Source organism: Saccostrea echinata, unplaced genomic scaffold (genome assembly GCF_033153115.1).
Source record: "Saccostrea echinata isolate AGI-Se365-2 ecotype Australia unplaced genomic scaffold, CSIRO_AGI_Sech_v1 ptg000016l, whole genome shotgun sequence".
NCBI lineage: Eukaryota > Metazoa > Mollusca > Bivalvia > Ostreida > Ostreidae > Saccostrea > Saccostrea echinata.
The window spans coordinates 29,330,379-29,351,049 of NW_026889765.1; the positions used below are offsets into that span (position 1 = coordinate 29,330,379).

Below are 20,671 nucleotides of genomic sequence, written 5' to 3' on the forward strand. Positions count from 1 at the left end.
AGGATCATTTTTCTATGTAGAAATTTGAACCCCCCCCCCCCCGTCAATATTCTACGTAGAAAAATGACCCACGTTTTCGTAGAAATTATGGCCTTTGGGTTATTTTTCTCCGTGTGGATTGTAGAAAAATGACACCATAGAATAATGACCCTCTGTCATTTTTTTGATAAAATATGGTTTTGTAAAGAATTTTTTTGTTAGGCAAATACATAGGGGTCATTAAAATCACAAAGTATTATTATATGAAGTGTTCATTTCTAAAAGCTTTAAAGTTTAAATAACAAAATTAAAGGTTATTACTATACTTTACATAAATAATACAAGGTGGTTTATCTTATTTAAAGGAAAACATAACAAGGTTTTAATGATGTTCTTTGACTATTAGAACAAGAATACGCGCTTTCTTTGATTTCTTTTATCACATTTAAGGTTTTCCATCCATAATAGGACCAAATTCTCCATCCTTGAATGTTCATCATGTACAGAATACTTTGATATTAATTTAAAGCATTTTATAGTACAAAAGGATTTACCGAGAGAAAGTTTCAAAAAAGTAATTTACTAAGCAGTTATTAATTAACAAAAATTGCTTTGAAGTCTATGGGGACAAGAAATGTTTTAAAAATAGAATGACAATTGAAAACTTTTTTTTTTACCAGATAAGTTTTTAAGATTAATTTTTTTATTAATTAAAAACAGATAACTCTTACCAAAATTCAAGATCATAAATAAGGACAGATCCCACCCTTCCGTGTTTATAGTAATAAATGGGAATTATGTCTAAATATACTGAGTATTCAACACCTACACATCTGATATGTATTCAATTTCATTGAAGCTTTTGCTATTAGGGATGGAATACCTTAATAATAATAACTTAAAAATTTTCAGTTTCCACAGTTTTAATTATCTTAATGTGCAAAAAATCAAAATAAAGTCTTCTTTCTTCTTCATAAGTTATTAGAAAGATTAACGTTTTAAAACTCTTCCAAATTAGTTTTAAAAATAGCGATTGTTAAGAAAATTTGATCTCATAATTATCTTTTAATTTCTATGAATGAAGTCTTAAACTTCTCATAAAAATATAGGGAAGATTAAATATGTGAAATATATAAATCTTAAAAATATCACACAGGACTGAATCAATATGCCTCTGACCTTCGATATCAGGGGCACAAAACGTGATTGATTAGTGTCTTTTGTTGTTTGCTAGTGTCAACAAAGCCTTCTCAAAATGAGGGTTTTTACAAAGAAAGAGGCGTTAACACAAATCTATACACGGTAATGTCATCTCCTATCCTTCTCCCCACCATTCCCCACACCTCTCCCTATCCACTTTCTCTCTCCTCACTCACTCTCCCATCCCCACTCCCTCCTCCACACTCTCTCTCCTTCCCTCTCTCCCCACTCCCATCCCAACTCTCTCCCTCCCACTCTCCCCACTCTCTGAGGGAGTGAGAGTGGGCAGAGAGAGAGAGTAGAAGAGAGGTAGTCTCTTTCTCTACCCACTCACTCTACCAACCCTCTCTCTCTCTCTCCCAAACTCTCTCTCTCCCACTCTCTCCCTCTCTCTTTATTTTTTTTTGACCGTCTGACTCATTTATTATTAGGCCTTGTGAAAAAAAACTATAATATATACGCATAATACATATATGTTTCAAAGTTATTTATGATAAAATTAATGGAAAAAATATCTTTTCCAGAATAGAGACAAAATTCTTACTTTTAGTAGAAAAAAATTATAAAATGTTTATTCTTGATCTTTTTACTTTAAATTGGATTTGGCAAATTTGTTTATTTTTGCAAAAAAATGAATGTAATTTAAAATTATAAGGGCGATAACTTCAAACAACAGAAAATACTGCTTCCCTGTTCACAGTTTGTTCATTCCGTTATTAGCTTGTTTGCGCATTTAATTTTATATACTCAGAAAACAATATTTATATGCTTACTAACATGCAAGGAACGTATGTCAGCTTGAAATCTAAGTTGGATATTTTTTGTTGTACCGTTATGAAAAATAGATGTGCGGCTAATGCCCTAAATTATCCACATGCAGAGAAAAGATAAATATTCTTTATTTGATCTAGTATGTAATAAGGGTTTGACATTCACTATCCTTTTCCCTTGTATGCTTTCAGTTTACTATATTTTCATAATTTTTATCTTGTTCAGACATCGTGTCGTTACTTTCAATGGTAACCAAAATGCACTTGCATCATGACTCACTCGTTGTTCTACGGATTACCCGGCATTTCATATTTTCTTATTGCATATAAACGTTCGTTTGGTGTTTGTTCAAATACGTACTCTTAATAAACACTAATAAAACTATGTATAATCTTTACTTGTTGCAGGGTTCTACTCTGCTAACCATAGATTTCTACAGGTACTAAACGGTTTTGAATGGACAGTGTTAAATGATTAACCGTTGGGCTATCAACGCAATTTGAGTAAATGTTCACCTTATTACAGGTCCTAGCAAAACTTCTGGGAAAATTAAAATCATTCACGTAAGTAATAGAGCCATTCAATCAAAAAGAAAAAAGTCAAGCAAATTGAGGGCTTAAAAAATTGTACCAAAGTCGCCTCTGTCGTGCATAGGAACCCTCCTCAATCTACATGTACTGTACATAACATTATAGAGATTAAGTTTATAAATTGTAAAACACTTGAAGTAAGCATTTATTTCTAAGTCTGAAGGAAGAATTTAAGAAGGAATGCCACACCAATTTTTTTTTCATAGATCTTTAAGACATCCCCTTTAAACTATGGTTTCAGCATTAAAAGGCCGATATTAGCTCTCAATTTATTTTATAAGATTTTTTCCCCAATTTTTCATAGGAAAAAAAATAACAATTAAACAATTTCATTTCAATTTCTTTTTAAAATATGATTGACTCACATATTCTCCCTAGTTGTAACTAGTTTTATGAAGATTTTATCCATATGTACAAAAATATTTACAAATTTTGTGTTTTATATTCATAAATAATATTTAATTTAAAAAATTAAAATGTCACATTTTATTAGACATTCATATTATGCATTTATTAATAGCAAATTTTAAACCATTAAGCATCTTTGATTTGAACGTATTTTATTGTCTATTAACTTTACAAATGGGATTGGGCAAAAGCTCTAAAAAATTAATACGTCCTTTCCCTACATATAAATTATACCAAACATATTTACATATATGGGTTTCAGCTTAAAATAAATAAACACAGAAAAACATAATAATCAGAGGAACAATATTCAATTTAATATACTTTTTATATAACACACAAGCTGAATAGAATTCGTAAAAGTAATAATATCAACCAAAACAACCTGACATTTTAATAAATGTTTGTACAATGAAAAATAGGTATTCATTTTCAACATCGTTTAACGTTTCATCTCCCCTCAGTAAAGTGTGAGTATCAACAGTATGTAATTTTCCCATTCGCAGAAATGAGTCAAAAAATTCTTTTCTGGCCTCTGTTATATTTTTTGCATGAAAAGAAATGATGATGAGTATCCTCCACTCTTCCACAAGAACATAGGGGACTCTAAATTACATAACATCGAAAAAGATCGCTATATTAAGCACACAGTTGTGTCGAAGCCTTGTATGTAATATATTTAAGCGTCGAATCCCATAACTGAAATAAGAGGGTGGCATAGGTTTAAAGAAATGGACTTTTTAAAGATAGACAATGAGGAAGAATTTCTTACACTAAGAGGTAATGAGTTCAATTCGTCAATAACAAGGGGAATGAAAGTTGACTTATATGTTTGCAATCTGCATTAAGGTATCTCCAAAAATCATTCAGTCCAATTGATTTTCGTATCAATGACGTACATGTACACAACTGCAGCTAATTTAAAGGACAATAAAAGACAAAACCATCAGTTGAATGGTAATACTTACTTGAATGAGAATTCATACAAGAATTAATGATATTTATTCCTGGGCACCTGATCCCACCTCTGGAATTTCCAGGGGTCCGTGTTTTATGCCCCCTTCACAGAATTGATTTTTGGAGATCGATCACTGTTCGTTATCTTAATTCACCTTTTTCATCCTCAGTATCAATAAGAAATTTTTAAGTTTGCAAGAAAAGTTAACGTATGCTGATACTTCATGTAAAAATACAACCCTTTGCTATATTCAACAGGCGTACACAATTCTGGTTCATTACCCGCGAGTAGATATTGATACTTAAGGACATTTTGTATCAATATAATCACAGTAATGTTTAATTCTTCTTTGTTTTTGCATCGTTCGTTTAGTTTAAAAATTTAATTTAATATCGATGTAACTGACAATACAAATTCACCTATCTTTATGTCATGTGCTTGATAATACTCAAAAATACATGTTCATCCTATCCTGTAATTTTATCGTCGTTAGTAAATATTAAAACCATACTCGATGTGCTACCCTGTTTGTTAATCATATCAAATAAAGTACCTCGCTGGTAAAAAGATATCACTGCAGGCTGCAGTTTCCAGGAAACGAAATTTTTCTGAAAATTCTTGCGAGTTGAAACTTGTTTCATCATCCTTTGCATTAATGACCCTTCTTTACAGAAGCAAGTATTTTTACGACATGCCATCAATCAAGCTGTGCCTTTCTAAAGAGCCACTTTGTGGCAAATATGTTTAACATCCATAATTAATAGGTGATAACTGCTGGGAACTGAAGCGCATGACAATGACGTTATGGAAATATAGAACTCTTGTTCTTTCTGACAAACTGACTTTGGATACCCTTATCTGAAGGAGCTTGATATCAGGCTTCACATTGCTCTTTGTTTAATGTTCTTCTTTCTGATAAGCAAATATGTTAGCATGTTGCGACATTCTCATGATTTTTTCATTATTGGATACCTTTAAGATAAAAATGCATGTTCCCATATTTGAGTTACTATAATGTATGCTATACACTTACAAAATAAAATTCTCGACTCTTTTTTTTTTCATGGCTAGGAAACATCACGTACGATTTTCATTCTTTAAAAATCTACTTAATGCATTGAATTCTGTTACAAGTATATGTAACATATGCGTTGACAACGTGATAAAAAAAAATGTATAGGATTACAATAAATAGGATACAATTTTTACATTGGGCATCCTATTAAGAAAAAACATTTAAAGATTATGATAATTAAAAGTACTTATAATTATATATATATTTTTATACTTAATGTGGATAATCCTTGCCTATGAGTATGAAATTATTGAAATCCCTTGTAAATGACAAAATTATCAGCATCCTAAAAATCCAATCGCGGATTGCATGTCCACATAATAAAGGATAAACTATAGTTCATAACGTTTCTAATAGAGTGCTTTACCAATATTTTCCCCCAAGTTATAATGACACAGAAAGATTGTCATAACGACAAAGCCTGGGAAATTTTGTTAGTTAAAAAGATATGACGGAGTTCTGATATGCCCATACAAATTAAAAGATCAGTAGCTTTCACTTTTGTTTAGCACTAGGAACACTAATTAAGAACATGCTTTTCTGAAATGCCCCTCGAACAAAGTTTTGGGTAGTTAAGTTTATATAGTACATGTATTATATCTTTTGGAGGAAAATTATCGTAAATTGTGTATCCGATAACAGACAATCTTGAATTGTATATTTACAAATACAAGTTTTCCTATGCTGAAATAAGCGTATAAATTTGTAACATTCAAAATGTAACAAATATTGTAACATTTTCAATGTAGAATGAAGAATTTTTTTTTTATTATTACTGCTGTTGTCATTATTTTCTTTTCTTAATGTTTCTCTTCAAAAATGAATATAAATTTTTCATTAATGAGTGCAAATATGAAAATGAAAGCAATGGTTTTAAAATTTAAGAACGTAAAATATCTCTGTAGTTTTGACATCCATTGAATTTCGCTTAATTTTCAACAAAAAATAGAAGTAAAAAAATGAGGACGATAATCGATACAGTTAAGATGATAATCAAAACATTTAGGACAGTAAAAATTGAAGATTTGTAGAAGTTTTCCCAACTTTTTTTCTTTCTTTTTCAGGTATACATGTATATAATTTTTTTTCATCTTTCAAACAAAGCTATAAAAAAATAATTTCTAATCAGTAACACCAAAAAATGCAGATACCAAAAAGAAAATTACCGGAAGTATGTCTCTTGTATAGAATATATTTAATATTTAATGTTTAAATATATATCATGTAAGTCATTTTACGGTAATATTGTAATTTATTGCAATCATGTCTTTATAACTATACTACATGAGAAAATTTTAACTAGATAATCAAATTTTTATTGCAAAAATTCTCAATTATGCTAAACAAACACGTTCTAAGTCTCTTAAGGAACGATAAATAGGAAACCACATGGCGTGGCAATGAAATATAGCTAAATGTGTCTGTAAATGGTGGGGTGAGAAAAGCATCAATGTGTTTTCCGCATATTTTCAAGTTTCCTCATTTCAAGTTATAGCATAAATCTTTCATTCACTTTTATGATTTAACATATGTAAATTTTCTTTGAGTCAATTTACCAAAAGAAAGGGAAATCACCTTTTTGAAGAGAGATTCGGTTATTTCTTGTGTCAAAAATAGCATCACAAATTATTTATTATAATCTTACATTGAACAGATAAAGATGCCCAAATCAAATGTTATTTAGTGTTTCTTACTTCGCAAAATGAATGAATATAGACAAACGAACAAACAAACAACAAATGTCACGTTCGATACACATGATTCAAATACAATGAAATATTCTGTTACGGTGTATAATCTCCTTCTCATTTTTTTCTCTTTCAGATATGCGTGCAAATCCTAGAGTATGTTTTTAAAATTTTCTTATTAATTAGCAGGAGGAATTCATTTTCATCGAGAACTATGAAGGTGACAAAGTGTAAAAAGTCTTTGTCGTTTCGTGTGGTACTAACTTAATTTCCGAGATTTCACTTAACTTATTAAGGAATTAAGAAGGCTATTCTGTTATCCCATAAAGTAAGTGTTTCATTTCCGGAACTGCATTGAAAGAGCCAGTCGGTACTCCATTGTGAAGAACTTTAACGATCGAACTTTGTGGGCAAAACATCCTAGTACAAATTTAATGTTTCCCTTCACAAATTGCAAAGAATGCAACTGTCTGTAGCACGTGGAACTAAGCGTGAATTATATAACAAATTATACGTAACTGAATGAAAACTATAATCATTGCACAAAGTAAAAATAACGATAGTCTAGATGACTCGGTATTGGTACTGATGGGTATATCATTGACCTTTGACCTTCTCCGTTAGAATAAATCCGCTTCCCGTCTTTTATTAGCAATGTCACGTCTGCTTTTTTGGCAGTGTTTATACACGTTTGTTCCTGAATTTGTCGCCGTTTTGTCTTGTAACGTCTGTTTTGAAACCATATTTTTATCTGTGTCTCTGTCAGTTTCAAGGTATTGGCTAAATCGGTCCTTTCAGGGCCGGACAAGTAGCGCTGGTGCCGAAAACGCCGCTCCAACTCGAAAACTTGCGCATGCGAAAACGCTGCTCTTGATCTTTTCTTTCTTGGTTTACATGGTAGGATCTGTTTTATTTGTACTTCGTCCAGTCTGTCACTCTCTTCTAAAATTATAAACATATTGGTTTTCTGATTGTGGTAATTGTTATTGCCAGTAACTTAATTATAAGTATCTTCACATTTTGTATTTTTCTTACTAAAAAAGGAAAAGAAAAATCCTAATTATCTAGTTCATTCTATGAGGAAGAAAACAGAAAAAGAAGAAAATAAGCTACTTTTAAGAATGTAAGATATGTAACTTACGGTTTTGTAAAGCATCTTGGTTAGATTCTGTCTCTTGAGATACTTTCCTGGGGAGTTCAACATCTGATGTCCAAACAGAAGTAACGTGTGACATTGTGGACACTTCTGAATCCGAATCCGTACCCTCCACATCTACACAGTCTGCAGGCTCAGGACTCGCAGAACTCAGGCGTAGATCCGAAATTTCGCTGAAGGACATTTCATCACTTTTCTCTTCCTTCTTTTTAGGCTTAGAAAATACACTTCCACTTAGAATATTTTCAATCGTAAAAGGCGTATTTTGAAGTCCTTGCATTTTTCAGAAGAATGAATTTGAACCACAGCAAAAATTTACACTAAGTCTGTTAATTTTCTAATATTGTTCCAAGGTACTTTAGAAGTAAATTGTGTATTGCATATTTATTTTCAGAAATAGCCATGACCGCGCCCCCTCGCTTTATCTGTTTTCTGATTGGCTCCACGATCCACTAAAAGGGATTTATATAACGTTAGAGATAAGATGGAATGTAATCGAAATCCAGAAGGGTGAAAAAGTTTCAAAACGTCAAGATTATATGCCTTTTCTCCTTCGCAGACGGTTAGGGATCACAAATGTTCAACATTTCCCTTCTGGTGGAAAACTAAAATAAATATAAATCATTTGATGATCGTGGGATGAAAGTCGGAAAACAGACAAGCAGGTTTTTAATAAAGTGAGGGTATAATTTACAAGAACAATTTGTAATGGATTAATAAGTGTTGATTAAAGTCCTAATCCTTCAGGGTTAATTTGTTTACAATTTGTAGAGATTGTTCGACAACAGGCGCAGCATGTGATATAAACAATTTATCTTGGAAACAATTTACAGAATTTCTGTGTGTATATTTCTAACTTGCAATAATGAAGATATCTCGACAAACTTTCAATCCCATTTCTCTAAGTGTTGTTTGGACAAATTAGCGGCCGTCGCTTTTCCTGTTTTAAAAACTTCTTCGAAAAATAAAACTATGATGGTTATCAGGTTTTCTCTTTGGGTGAAGATACTATAAGGGGTTGTCAGTACACATGTCACTTTGATAGACGTATAAACGAGTCAATTCCAAATGGCGAGTGCCGTGTTTCAATGTCAAAAGATTATCATCAAATAAGTGGGAGGTCAGCTCGGGGTCCCGAACCTTTCCCGACGAATTCCGAACTCTCAGACATGCAGGATCAGAGAGAGGTCCGTGGAATCAGATAAGAACTGTAGTGATTCTATAACAGGCACTTGTCGCTTTTATTTTAAGTATTTATCTGTAAGAGCACACATTAGAGCCAAGGTATTATGTAATACGGACCGAACTTAATGTGCCAAAGTCCTATTATTTTCATATCTTATAAATTAATAAATTGCAGAAGTCATGAAAATTCAGTCATGATATTTAGATTTTTTTTGTGTCAAACATGATCCTATAGCTACATATTAATCTATATAGGGCATTATTTTGATTTACTTTGAAGTTGATTATCTTTGAATGAAATGAATAAATCAATTTATAAATTTTAGACGTACTTCTGAATTTGATAATACAAACCTCAGAACTTTATTTTCAACTCTAATTCAATCATCTATGTGATGCTATGTAAAATTTTCTTTAATCGAGTCAAGTGATTAAAAACCTTTATGTATTAAAATGTTTATTGTTTTATTTTCAAAATTTCCCGTTTTCAAAATGTGAACAAATCAAGTAGCTTAAACTCAAGATCGCAGATTATCATTTATAAACCAATAAATTTGTTTTAATGGTGACATCTAATGCCCTTTGTTCGTATCAGCGGAAGGGAAGGATCCCCCCATTTGTGAGTATTCAGTACAGAATTTTATTTACATCGGGTTTGTTATCACATGATTACGACACGAGGAAGGTAGTGGATTTCATCTTACTTTAACCAGATGCAGATTACATGGACCTTTTGGTGATTTTTATTTTGCTAATCAACAACTCTAATTACATTGAGTAGGCAAATAATCGCTTAAGCGTCAATTAAGCCTGTGAAGCTGTTAATTGTGACGGCTTTAATGGAAGCTGAACAATTTCCAGATAAGGGCGAGTTCAGATTAATAAAAGTAAAATGTTTTAGGCATAGTGTAGCTTTTGATATACTCAACACTTGGAAATCTTTAGTCGTCAGCCATTGCTTTTTTTATAGTATGTTTCAATTCATACTTAGGCCAAATAAAAAAATATGTGTGGTTCCGGTTACCCGACCTTCCCTATTTTATACCTCCCGACCCTAAACTTTTTTTGGGCAATTTTCATATTTTTTCTGGAATTTTCCCCGATTTCCATCAATGGCTCCGGTTTAAGTTTTAGTTTCAGCAATGACGGCCTCCTTGCAAAACATAGTGCAAGTGTTTAATAGTATTAAGTCCAAAGCGAGCTAGCATGTAGGTGTCCCCTACCAATATTGACTAGTATATTATCACATCACATCTAAATGCCACTTGCAAAGCAGTGTTAGGTAGGCTATTATTTAAAAAAAATTAAGAAAATCATTTTGTTAAAAAAAAAAAAAAAAAAAAAATTCCCTACCTACCTACCCAAATTTTTTTGGAAGTGTAACCGGAACCACACATATTTTTTTTGTTTGGCCTTATATAAAGAATAAATGGGATTGGCGTTGCAGATTTTTTTCGTAAGAAAAAACCTCACACTTTTTCGACAGAATTTTTTTTAATCACCCTTGATACTACGTGCCTCTGGATTAAATTGAAAGTATATTACAAACAAAATGTACAAAAGCGAAAAAAAACACGTATTTCTTTTACATTTCTGTTTCGTTATGTACACTTACATGTATATATATGTTCATAATGCGAGCACTAGAGACTGCTAAGAATTTATAAAACAACACAAGAGACAAATACAGTTATTTTATTATGTAACTTAAATTTGATTTTCAGTAAAACCATAGGAGAACAAAGACAAAAATATTCAAAAACAAGTCTAAAACATATATATCCTCTATGCTTAGTTAACTTGATCCCCACTTAAATTCGCCCTGGAAGACAAACGTCTTGGAGGTCTATCAGAAAAACCTAGCTGGTGTAGTTTCAATATTGGCGGAATTAAAATTTCCAATATTTTGTCATCATTTGGATCAAATGGGATTGCTATGAGGACTGAATTGCTTAAAAGCACCTGTAAATATTTAGATTAATCTCAGTGTCAACACTTCTTTGTTACTCTTAGATTAAAAATTTCGAAAAGGTATCAATTAAAATATATTCTGCTTTCTATTTAAGGCTTTGTCATATTAAGGGTTAGTAAAATCAATCTGTTTTCACTTTTGCATTAAGCAGATGTTCTGTTAATTTGGGAACATACCTCTATCACTACTTGTAAATCACCCTCTCTTGTTTTATTCTACTCGTGTATTAAGAATTACTCTGTTGTTCTGATAATCATTTAAAAGAACTCCAAGACTGTAGAATATTGCTTTGTTTTAGTATCATAAACAAATTTTAAATGGATATATGACCTGCAAGATTTTTTTTCAGCACAACATTATCATGATTGTACAATAGATTTGATCAATGAAAAAAAAAGAAGATTGTGAAACACTGATGCCACCATACAGCATTCCATGGCGAGGGTTAGTTTCTCAAATGCAAATCAAACTCCAAGGTCAACAGATCAAAAATGTTGGAACCCAAAGAAATTTAAAGGTCTTGTCACAAGGAATACACCTGTGAAAGATGAAAGCCCTAGCACCATCCATTAATAAGTTATGGCCAAGGTTAAAGTTTTTCAAAATAGGTCAAACTCCAAGGTCAAAGATCAAAATTAATGGTGCACACAGAAAGATCTTGTCGCAAGGAATATACATGTGAAATATGAAAGCCCTAGCGTCAATCATTCAAAAGTATGTCAAACTCCAAAGTCAAGGACAAAAAAAAATCAAAATCAAAACTATTGGTACCTTAGGGAAGGACTTACTACAAGAAATAAACGTGAAATATGAAAGCCTTGGCGGCAACTGTTCAAAAATTATGATCAAGGTTTAAGTTTTCATAAAGTTGGTCAAACTCCAAGGTCAAGGTCAAAATTAATCAAAATTGTTGGTACCCAAAGGAAGGTCTTGCTACAAGGAATATACATATGAAATATAAAAGCTCTTGAACCAATTGTTCAAAAAGTTATGGCCAAGGTTAACGTTTTTCAAAAGTAGGTCAAACTCGAGGGTCAAAAATTGTTGGTACCCAAAGGGAAATCTTGTCACAAGAAATACACATGTGAAATATGTTTGTTTGTTTGTATGTTGTTTAACGTCCCTCTCGAGAATTTTCACTCATATGGAGACGCCACCACTTGCCGGCGGAGAGCTGCAAATTTTGTCCAATACTCGGCACTTACGGCCATTGATCAGTGAGGGATTTTTATCGTGCCAGCACCTACTGCGACACGGGACCTCGGTTTATACGGTCTCATCCGAGGACCGGTCTCCACGTCCCACAGTGGGATTCGAACCCGCGACGTAAGGATCAACTCCTTACACCGCGACTCTAGAGCAGACGCTCTAGCACCAACTGTTCAAAAGTAACGGCCAAGGTTAAAGTTTTCCAAAAGTAGGTCAAACTACAAAGTCAAGGTCAAAAGGACAAAATTGTTGGTATACAAAGGAAGGTATTGCCACAAGGAATATAAATGTGAAATATAACTTGCACAAATTGTTCAAAAGTTACGGCCAAGGTTAAAGTTTGGTAAAATTTTGCAAAAGTGGGTCAAACTCCAAGGTCAAAAGGTCAAATATATCGGTACCCAAAGAAATGCCTTGTCACAAGGAATGCATGTGTGAAATATGAAAGCCATAGCTCCAACCAATCGAAAGTTATGAGCAAGATCCTCTGCGGACAAACAGACAGACAGACGGACGGAAAGGGCAAAAACTATATGCCCCCGAATCTTCGATTACGGGGTCATAAAAATACTGTCCATTACTTCTATTTCTTTTTTCACAGAAATGAACTCTGTGCAGAAAATTATATACGCGATTTTTTTAAGCTCATATTCTCTTACAAATAAAACATCTTCCGAGATATTTAATTATCTGCAAGAGCAAGTCTAGCTAAAATAGCTGTTAACCCTTTTGTTTAAACGTGTGTCTTAGTAAAACTATTCGAAGTTTACTTTGAGATTAAAGGAACAAGGATATACGTACCCATCCGATGATTCATGTATGAAACTTCAACAGACTACTTGGGGTATTACTGTGGGGGCTATCAACTCAAAGCTATCCCACGAGCGCCTACCCTAGGTGGCGGATCATTATAAGCGTCAAGGTCATACACCAGGTCAACAGACGTCATTTGTCATTTACTCTCAAAGAATGTGTTTGTAAAATAAAGAATCGTGGATTATGTAGAAGGAGAAGCTCTAAATCGTTAATATGTCTACAAACAAGTCATTGGTGATTGTATAAAGATACGAATTATTACGAGGTACTGTCTATAGTTTTCATTTTGTAGAACCTGACAGGTATTTCTAAAACTCTAGTTAGTTATATATTTATCATGTAATTAATGTATGTTTAAAACAAACATGTTTGTATATCAATATTTTTTTTTCTATATATAGACCTTGACAGTTGTAGCCATTTATGGTGAGAACCTCGTAAGTTGTTAGAACTTGTGTTCAAACCATTTGTATATCATTTATACAATAAAATATGTTCAAACCACAGGTATTTTTACCATATATTTCATCTTCTTAAATATAGTACGTTCACATTTATTTATTTTTTTGTATAGTCATTGATTTTTTAATGGAATATATTAAGGTTAAAAATATATAAACTCCATTCTTATTTTTTATCCTGTAGTCAAGAAATTTATCATAAAAATCTCAAGGAATGAAGATTAGGAAAATATCCATTGACATGTTATCTCCGTGCGATTTTTCCCTCTGATTCAAAAACAGCACAAGTGGTGCCTTGTTTTACATGACTTTGTGTCACCCAATGCAAGTTCTCTCAACAGGATTCACTAAATATTGGGGTTTGAAGCATGTAGTTTAAAATGTTATAATATTGCTTTTTTGTGACGGAACAGATTTAAAAAAAAAATAAGAATAAGAAAATTATGGAACGATAACTTAAATTTTGATGTATCATTATACTTAAAAGGTAACTTGAAATTAAATCGTTTTGTGCAACAAATTTTATTTTATGCTTCTAAATATATTTATTTTATTTTTTAATCTCTTAAAGCTATTTCTATGCAGGAAAAATTCAAAATTATACGAGGAACACAAGGCATTTTGAAAGAAACCTTGTAAATTTCCCTAAAAGCTTCCTTCCATACCATTCAATGTTTGCATCGAACATATATCTTGTGAGATGTGTTAAATTGCAAAGATAGATATATGTAGTTTCAATTTGAAGCTATTTTCAACCCAAAATATTATTGAAAAGCACATACTCAGTATGTTTTTTAAATCAACTTAAAACCAAAATATGAACAAAATATGCAACTTTTAATTTTGTAAGACCAATTTTATCCCTTGAAAGATATTAATTATGTTGATGAATTGCACCAAAAAAAATAATAAAAAAATTATATATATATATATATATATATATATATATATATATATATATATATATATATATATATATATATATATATATATATATATATATATATATATATATATAGATAGATAGATATAGATAGATAGATAGATAGATTAGATAGATATATATATATATATATATATATATATATATATATATATATATATATATATATATATATATATACTACTACTACTTTTTAAAATAACAATTAGAAGTATGGAATCAATTTTCACTGATTATCCGCGAATCGGTAGAGAGCTTGGCTTTGAATACTTTAAACATTATATGGTAGAAAAAATTTCTACTCTGAACCTTTTTTTTTCACTTATTCAATTATCGACGACAATGACTCTTTAAAATCCTGAATTTACCCTTTAATTATGTAATCTTCAGGCGCTTGCGCATTATGTTGTTACATGTACCAGGGAGAGGATCGAATTTTTTTAAAATAAGTTCAGTAAATAAAATTAAAAAAAAAAACAACAACAGAAAAACAGTTAATCGAAGAAAAAAATTCATCTTACATGTAGATATTTGCTAAAACTTAAATCGGCACTTTCTATCAATATGTATATATAGCAAACATTATTCAATGTAATATTCAAGGTTTAACCCTGACCCATAGCGGGATGAGGGGTGGATTAAAATCCCTTTGCTACCGATGTTCCGTGCTTCTAAGAAAGAACAAGCATTTTGTGAGAATTATTCATAAAACTATTTAATAATGTTTATACGTACATATTATTAAAAAAAACATTTTTTTTTTATTTTTTTATTTTTCACATGTAAGTGTGCGCCGTGGTTACAAAACATGTTGATTTTAAAATGAAGTAAATTAATTTCTATTAAATCGAATGGAATGAAATTTCGCAGATCAACAAAACAAATATTTTTACACATCATATTTTGCTTATTTTAAATTTCTTGGAAGTAGTATAACAAAGATTGACATCGTCCACGAACTTTTCGAACAACCCTCGTAATTCATTTATCGTTTTTTTTTCTTTCCAATATCCCTGCTTTTTGCAAATCCTCAAAAGTCGCCACGATTAATGGAAAAAATAATACTCTATTAAAACTTAACTAAGGATACATTACACAAACAAAAATTTGATGCATTCTTGGTATATATTTTTTGACTGATTTTGAATAGAAATGACATTAATAACAAATCCTTAAAATATAAAGAAATCGTAAGTTTTCTTTGGTACTTAGACCATTTTGTGTCGTTTTCTGGTTTGAACATATTTTATTGTAGTTTTTAATTACAAAGGGATTGGGCACAAGTTCTAAAAACTTATTAAGCCCTCTCCCTACATGTAAATGACAAAAATTAAATTAAATCGACAAATTGTCGTTTTCTATGTAATTCTATAAAAATTTGGCACAATTTTTTTATCATTGCAACAAAATCCTACATTCTTTCACTTTACCTGGTAAACATTATTCAGGTTACCTATTTGAATATAACTTTATGAGAAATATTGCTGATTTATGAAATAAAAACTTATTTATCCTTAATATATGTATCATTGTTTTCGGTACACTTTGAAATTGATATTACAAGTACATGTATCTGTATAATTCATTTATACGTCCTCCTCCAAATTTTAGTTTTATTACTTGTAATAATAACTAAATTAAATTTTGGTATGAGATTACTTTTCACATGATTTTAAATTGCATTCCATGAAAATGCTTCATTTTTTACGTAAGTCTTATCGTCAAACAGTCTAATTCAATTAGCCATAAAGTGCGGGGAAAAGCAAGTTTAAATCAATTACGACGTCATAATGGATCTTAAAGACAAGCTTTAAGAATCCAACGTCATGAACAATTATTTGACGTCACAAAGGTTAAACTGCGAATTTCGGGTAAAAGATTCCAGCCTTGGTTAACAAAGCAGGGAAAATGTCAAACAAAAGGAAGATTTTTTATTTTGGTGGCGCAGATGCTCTTTTGACTGGTGTCACCACTCACAAGCTTGTGGATTACATTTACTGGTAAATATATACATGTACTAGTATTTTAAGAATGAAATGGAGTTAATTCCAAGAAAACAAACAATCCTGAAACAAAATTGAAAAGAGTGATAGATATTTATTTCAAAACTTTTTTTTGTTTAGTATCTTAGAACTTAGTTAAAGAAAATAATTAACAGCTGATTTTCTCATTTTTATTTGCAGTCGGGAACCCGATCAGTCATTCCTGGAGACAATTCTTCAAACTCTTGGCCTGCGAAGAGTTCCTGAATCTGTGTGCCCCACGTCTTGTGGAGTCATTCTGGTATAGTGTTCGGCATTTCATTCACTTAATTCAAGTTTAGGACAATTAGTTACAAATGTCATCAGAATCTGGATTTCAAATAATATGTTACTTTTCTTCCTCATACTTTTTTCGAGAATACAATGAAAGAAAATAAATTTTAGGGAAAAACTGCAAAATATCATCAATTTTTACACATTTCTGCAGTGGTTTTGCAGTGCTATTTTATAGAAATATTCTTATTGGAGGTTTTATTTTAGATTGTTTTCGGATGGATTGTACTACAGATAATTGTTGTAATTTTCTACAGAAAGAACAGCGTGCTGAGCGTAAGTATTCTACGTATAGGATTTTACTCATGAATATTTTAATTCTGTAGCTTAAGTGTAGTACGAGGGGCATTTGAAAAGTTCTGAGAACAGTTTGATAAAATATTAACCTTTTAATGGAAATTACTGAATATGCTATTATTGGACAGAAAACAAAAATATACACATATTGTGACGTTACTTTGTAATTTTTATTACGTAATAACTCCGAAAATGACGTCAGAATCTCTAATGTCTAGCATACTTACCATAAAAATGACGTAACAAGATACGCAATTTCAGTGAAGTAAAATTCTAAAGTCAACTTTTGTTCATTACTCGGATGCAAGCTAACAGATACAACTGCCAGTTGGAAAAATGTCTATCATATGAAGTTATATTCAGGGGCTCCTATAGTTCTGAGATGGTTTAAGAGTGTGTCAAACATAGCATGTTATTATCGAATCGCGCGCAAAACATTGGGTAAAAAAAACGCTAAAGTGAGAAAATCACAAAGTTGACAATAACAGGAGAATAGTGGACGGTGTTACAGAGTTTGCTGGCATTAATTCGTCAGGTGTTTTGACCAATTTTGCGGGAACGATTAAAGCTCAAGAGAGGTTAAGCGAAGGGTGTCCTATATTTTCTCGTAAAAATCAAAATGGCGCCGGTGTAGTTCTGACCTCACCGTAACTCGATATGTTCGAAAATTTTAAATCATGGAAAATAAATAAGATTGTACATGGCAATGAAACTCAGAATTATTTTTTATTTTTTATTTTTTTGAGTCGAAAGTCAAAAGCAATTGTGAGTTTTGGATCGCCGAAGTTGAAATACTGTGAAAAAAATATGCACAGAAACAAGTCCAGGGGAAGACTTTTGTACGTCCTATTCGTAAACGGTAAGAGTCCTGATACTCAAGATACATTTGTGGAAAACTGCATTGTTACACTTCAGTTTTATATAGAATATCTTTTATTTAATATAGGGGAGAACTATATATTAAATAGATCGAAAATCCATCTATATCATATAAATAAAAATCTTTTATGAACGCCATAGATAAAATTACCGTGCTTATTAACCAAGCAAAAAATGAGATATGGAATTGCTGATTTACCGTACCATCGTTACAGTCTTTCTCTACATCCATGCAAATTTTCTTTGAAATATCCTTTCAAAGAAGCCTTTGACAGCACTTTTTCGATGTTCTCATATGGACAAAAAACGCGACTTTTCAGTATGCTAAACATTCGAGATTCTGACGTCATTTTTGGAGTTATTACGTCATAAATATAAGAAAGTGACGTCAATATAAGTGCAAATTTTCCAGCTCTTTTCAATGGTATCAAACTTATAAACTTCCGTGAAATGGTTAATATTTTAGCAAGCAGTTCTCAGAACTTTTCAAATGCCCCTCGTACTTTAATATTCTGATAAAAAATGTTAGGCAGCAGTGTATAACATAAAACTTAGTTGCATGATCTGGGTTTTAGAACCACAAGGAGAAGGGACATGGTGGAGCCCAGTTCTGTTTTTAACTAAAAATTTTACCGAGTTTGTGAGCGATTAAATAAAAAATAGCATGCACCCTTAAAATTACCCATGTTTTTTACACTTGTTTAAAAAAAATAACTTGATTGCTAAAGTATTACCTCATCGCTCTTGAAGAAATTTAAAGGTTGATTTATGTTATTTATGTATTTGTTTATTTATTGATTTCAGGACACAGTGGTTCGGAATTTACAACATTCCAAGTCAAATACAAGTAGTGTAACTGTTGTTTCGCCCTTTGATGCAAATGGTGCCTCTGAAAAAGTTAGAACCTGTGTTTCAGAAGGAGAGATTTATGAAAATGAATCTGTAGACATTGTCTGTGTGAAAAATAATGTGATCGATCTGTCCTCTTCATCTCATACTGCAGGATATGCATCAGATGACCGCAACACTGAAACTGTTTTGGAAGTTGAATCTTCGTGGATAGAATCGGCGAGAGAAACTTCAAATGTATCTGTCAGCAATATCGTCATTGAGAATGGTACATTTGAAACATCAGAGAAAGATTCAGACTCTATCCAAGAGAAAGACATTCTTACTGAATCAATTCAGGCTTCAATCACAAAAGATGTTGTGGAAGAAATGGAAGATAAAGTATTCGATTCCTCTGGTGCATTACAGCAAAATCCAACTGTCTGGAGTCAATACATAGAAGAAAATTCCGAGGATAGTGATGATAATGTGGAGTATGCTTCAGATTTTGCCGAAGGATCCACAGAATCCGACGAGGAGGTCTTATGGATTCCAACAAAGACTAGTGCAGATGAGGGTAGTCCTAATGAAAAAGGTAAATCAGAATGGAGTCAACCTGAATTGCATTGTTTGGATGTCAGATCTGTCAAAGAAGGCAGGGAAACCTTGATTGAGAGCGTTGAGAAGGGAACCATGCAGCCCGAGAACATTGGGACATTGCGAAGATTAGAGGAAACAAGTGTCAATGTGTCTTGCCAAAATCCTACAGAGAACAACCTGTTGTTAGATGTGCAATTGGTGGAGAACAAAGGCGAAACTCGAAGTTTTCCCAGTATGAGAAATGATTCTGATTTTGGATACACATCGGATATTTCTGATGATGATATTGCTCATGCATCTGAAGACAGTGGAAGTGAAACAGATGCCGAGGTGGAAGCTATATGGCTTTCTTCTCTTGCTGTCGAGGGTAACACAGAGTCATCTTCACCACCACACAAAGATGAGGATGAATGTAAAGATATTATTCATGAAGTTGTTGCTGACTCCAAAAGACCTGCGATAGAAAACATGGATACTGATCTGGGAGATGAGATACAACTATCGATTCCATCCTCTGAGAGTGCATTAGAATTCACAGAATCTTCCTTTTCCAATGGTGTCGACTCTACCAGGAAAGAATCATTACAGCAAATTTTTACGGAGGATATCGATCCCGATGATGAATACTTGGTTCGTTGTGAAGAATCGGATGAATCCGAAGATGAAACTGATGTGTTGAACCAAGGGCGAAGACTTCCAACATTAGATGATGATTTTGAAGATCTATTAAGTGCACCATTTGAGAGCCCTTCTCAAACTGATCCAAACTTAGATCTATTTAAGAATGTACCAAAATGTGTTGGGTGCGGAAGTTACTTTGCTACATGGCGACTTAAAAATTGTGCAGCTTGTCGCAAACCTCCTAGGCATCCTAATATATGCTCAATTAAGAAGAATAAAAATCGTTGTTAGTTTATAAGGTATTTGCAATTTTAATTTTAAAACGATTCTGCCATGGTCGAAAGCGTCGCAATTGATTATATTAAACATGTTTTGTATGCATGAAATCATATCCTCGATTTCCCAAAATAAATTTTATGTTGCCTTTCCTTGAAGTTTAAATAAACAATTTTACTTTTGAAAATTTCTTCATGTTAATACTTTAATTAACATTGCACTGGTGAGAGAGTTTCTAGAGCAGTCCATTTGAGTGTACATTAAATAATCAAAGTACTGATACGAGTTGACGGTCTTTCCAACCTCATCTGATGTTCGTGTCATCTTTATATGATTGTCAAAAGTATGATCTTTATGATGACAAAATACAATAAATCTGTTTAGAGAAAAAAATTAGTTTTTCCAAGGTATTCTAATGCCCAGTTCCTTGTTTATGAGACAATT

At 32.0% G+C, this 20,671-nt stretch overlaps 2 protein-coding genes across 2 annotated transcripts; one reads left to right on the forward strand and one right to left on the reverse strand.

Moving 5' to 3' along the window:
* Positions 1-7,204: 7,204 nt before the first annotated feature.
* Positions 7,205-8,105, reverse strand: LOC133188302 (homeobox protein zampogna-like). Its single transcript, XM_061323672.1, has 2 exons — positions 7,811-8,105; positions 7,205-7,611 (listed from the first exon to the last, which is right to left on the reverse strand). The coding sequence occupies exons 1-2, from the start codon at positions 8,103-8,105 to the stop codon at positions 7,205-7,207; spliced, it is 702 nt and encodes a 233-aa protein (XP_061179656.1).
* Positions 8,106-16,319: 8,214 nt separating this feature from the next.
* On the forward strand, positions 16,320-20,414 carry LOC133188304 (uncharacterized). Its single transcript, XM_061323674.1, has 4 exons — positions 16,320-16,411; positions 16,595-16,694; positions 16,934-17,002; positions 18,707-20,414. The coding sequence occupies exons 1-4, from the start codon at positions 16,320-16,322 to the stop codon at positions 20,240-20,242; spliced, it is 1,797 nt and encodes a 598-aa protein (XP_061179658.1). The 3' UTR covers positions 20,243-20,414.
* Positions 20,415-20,671: the final 257 nt, after the last annotated feature.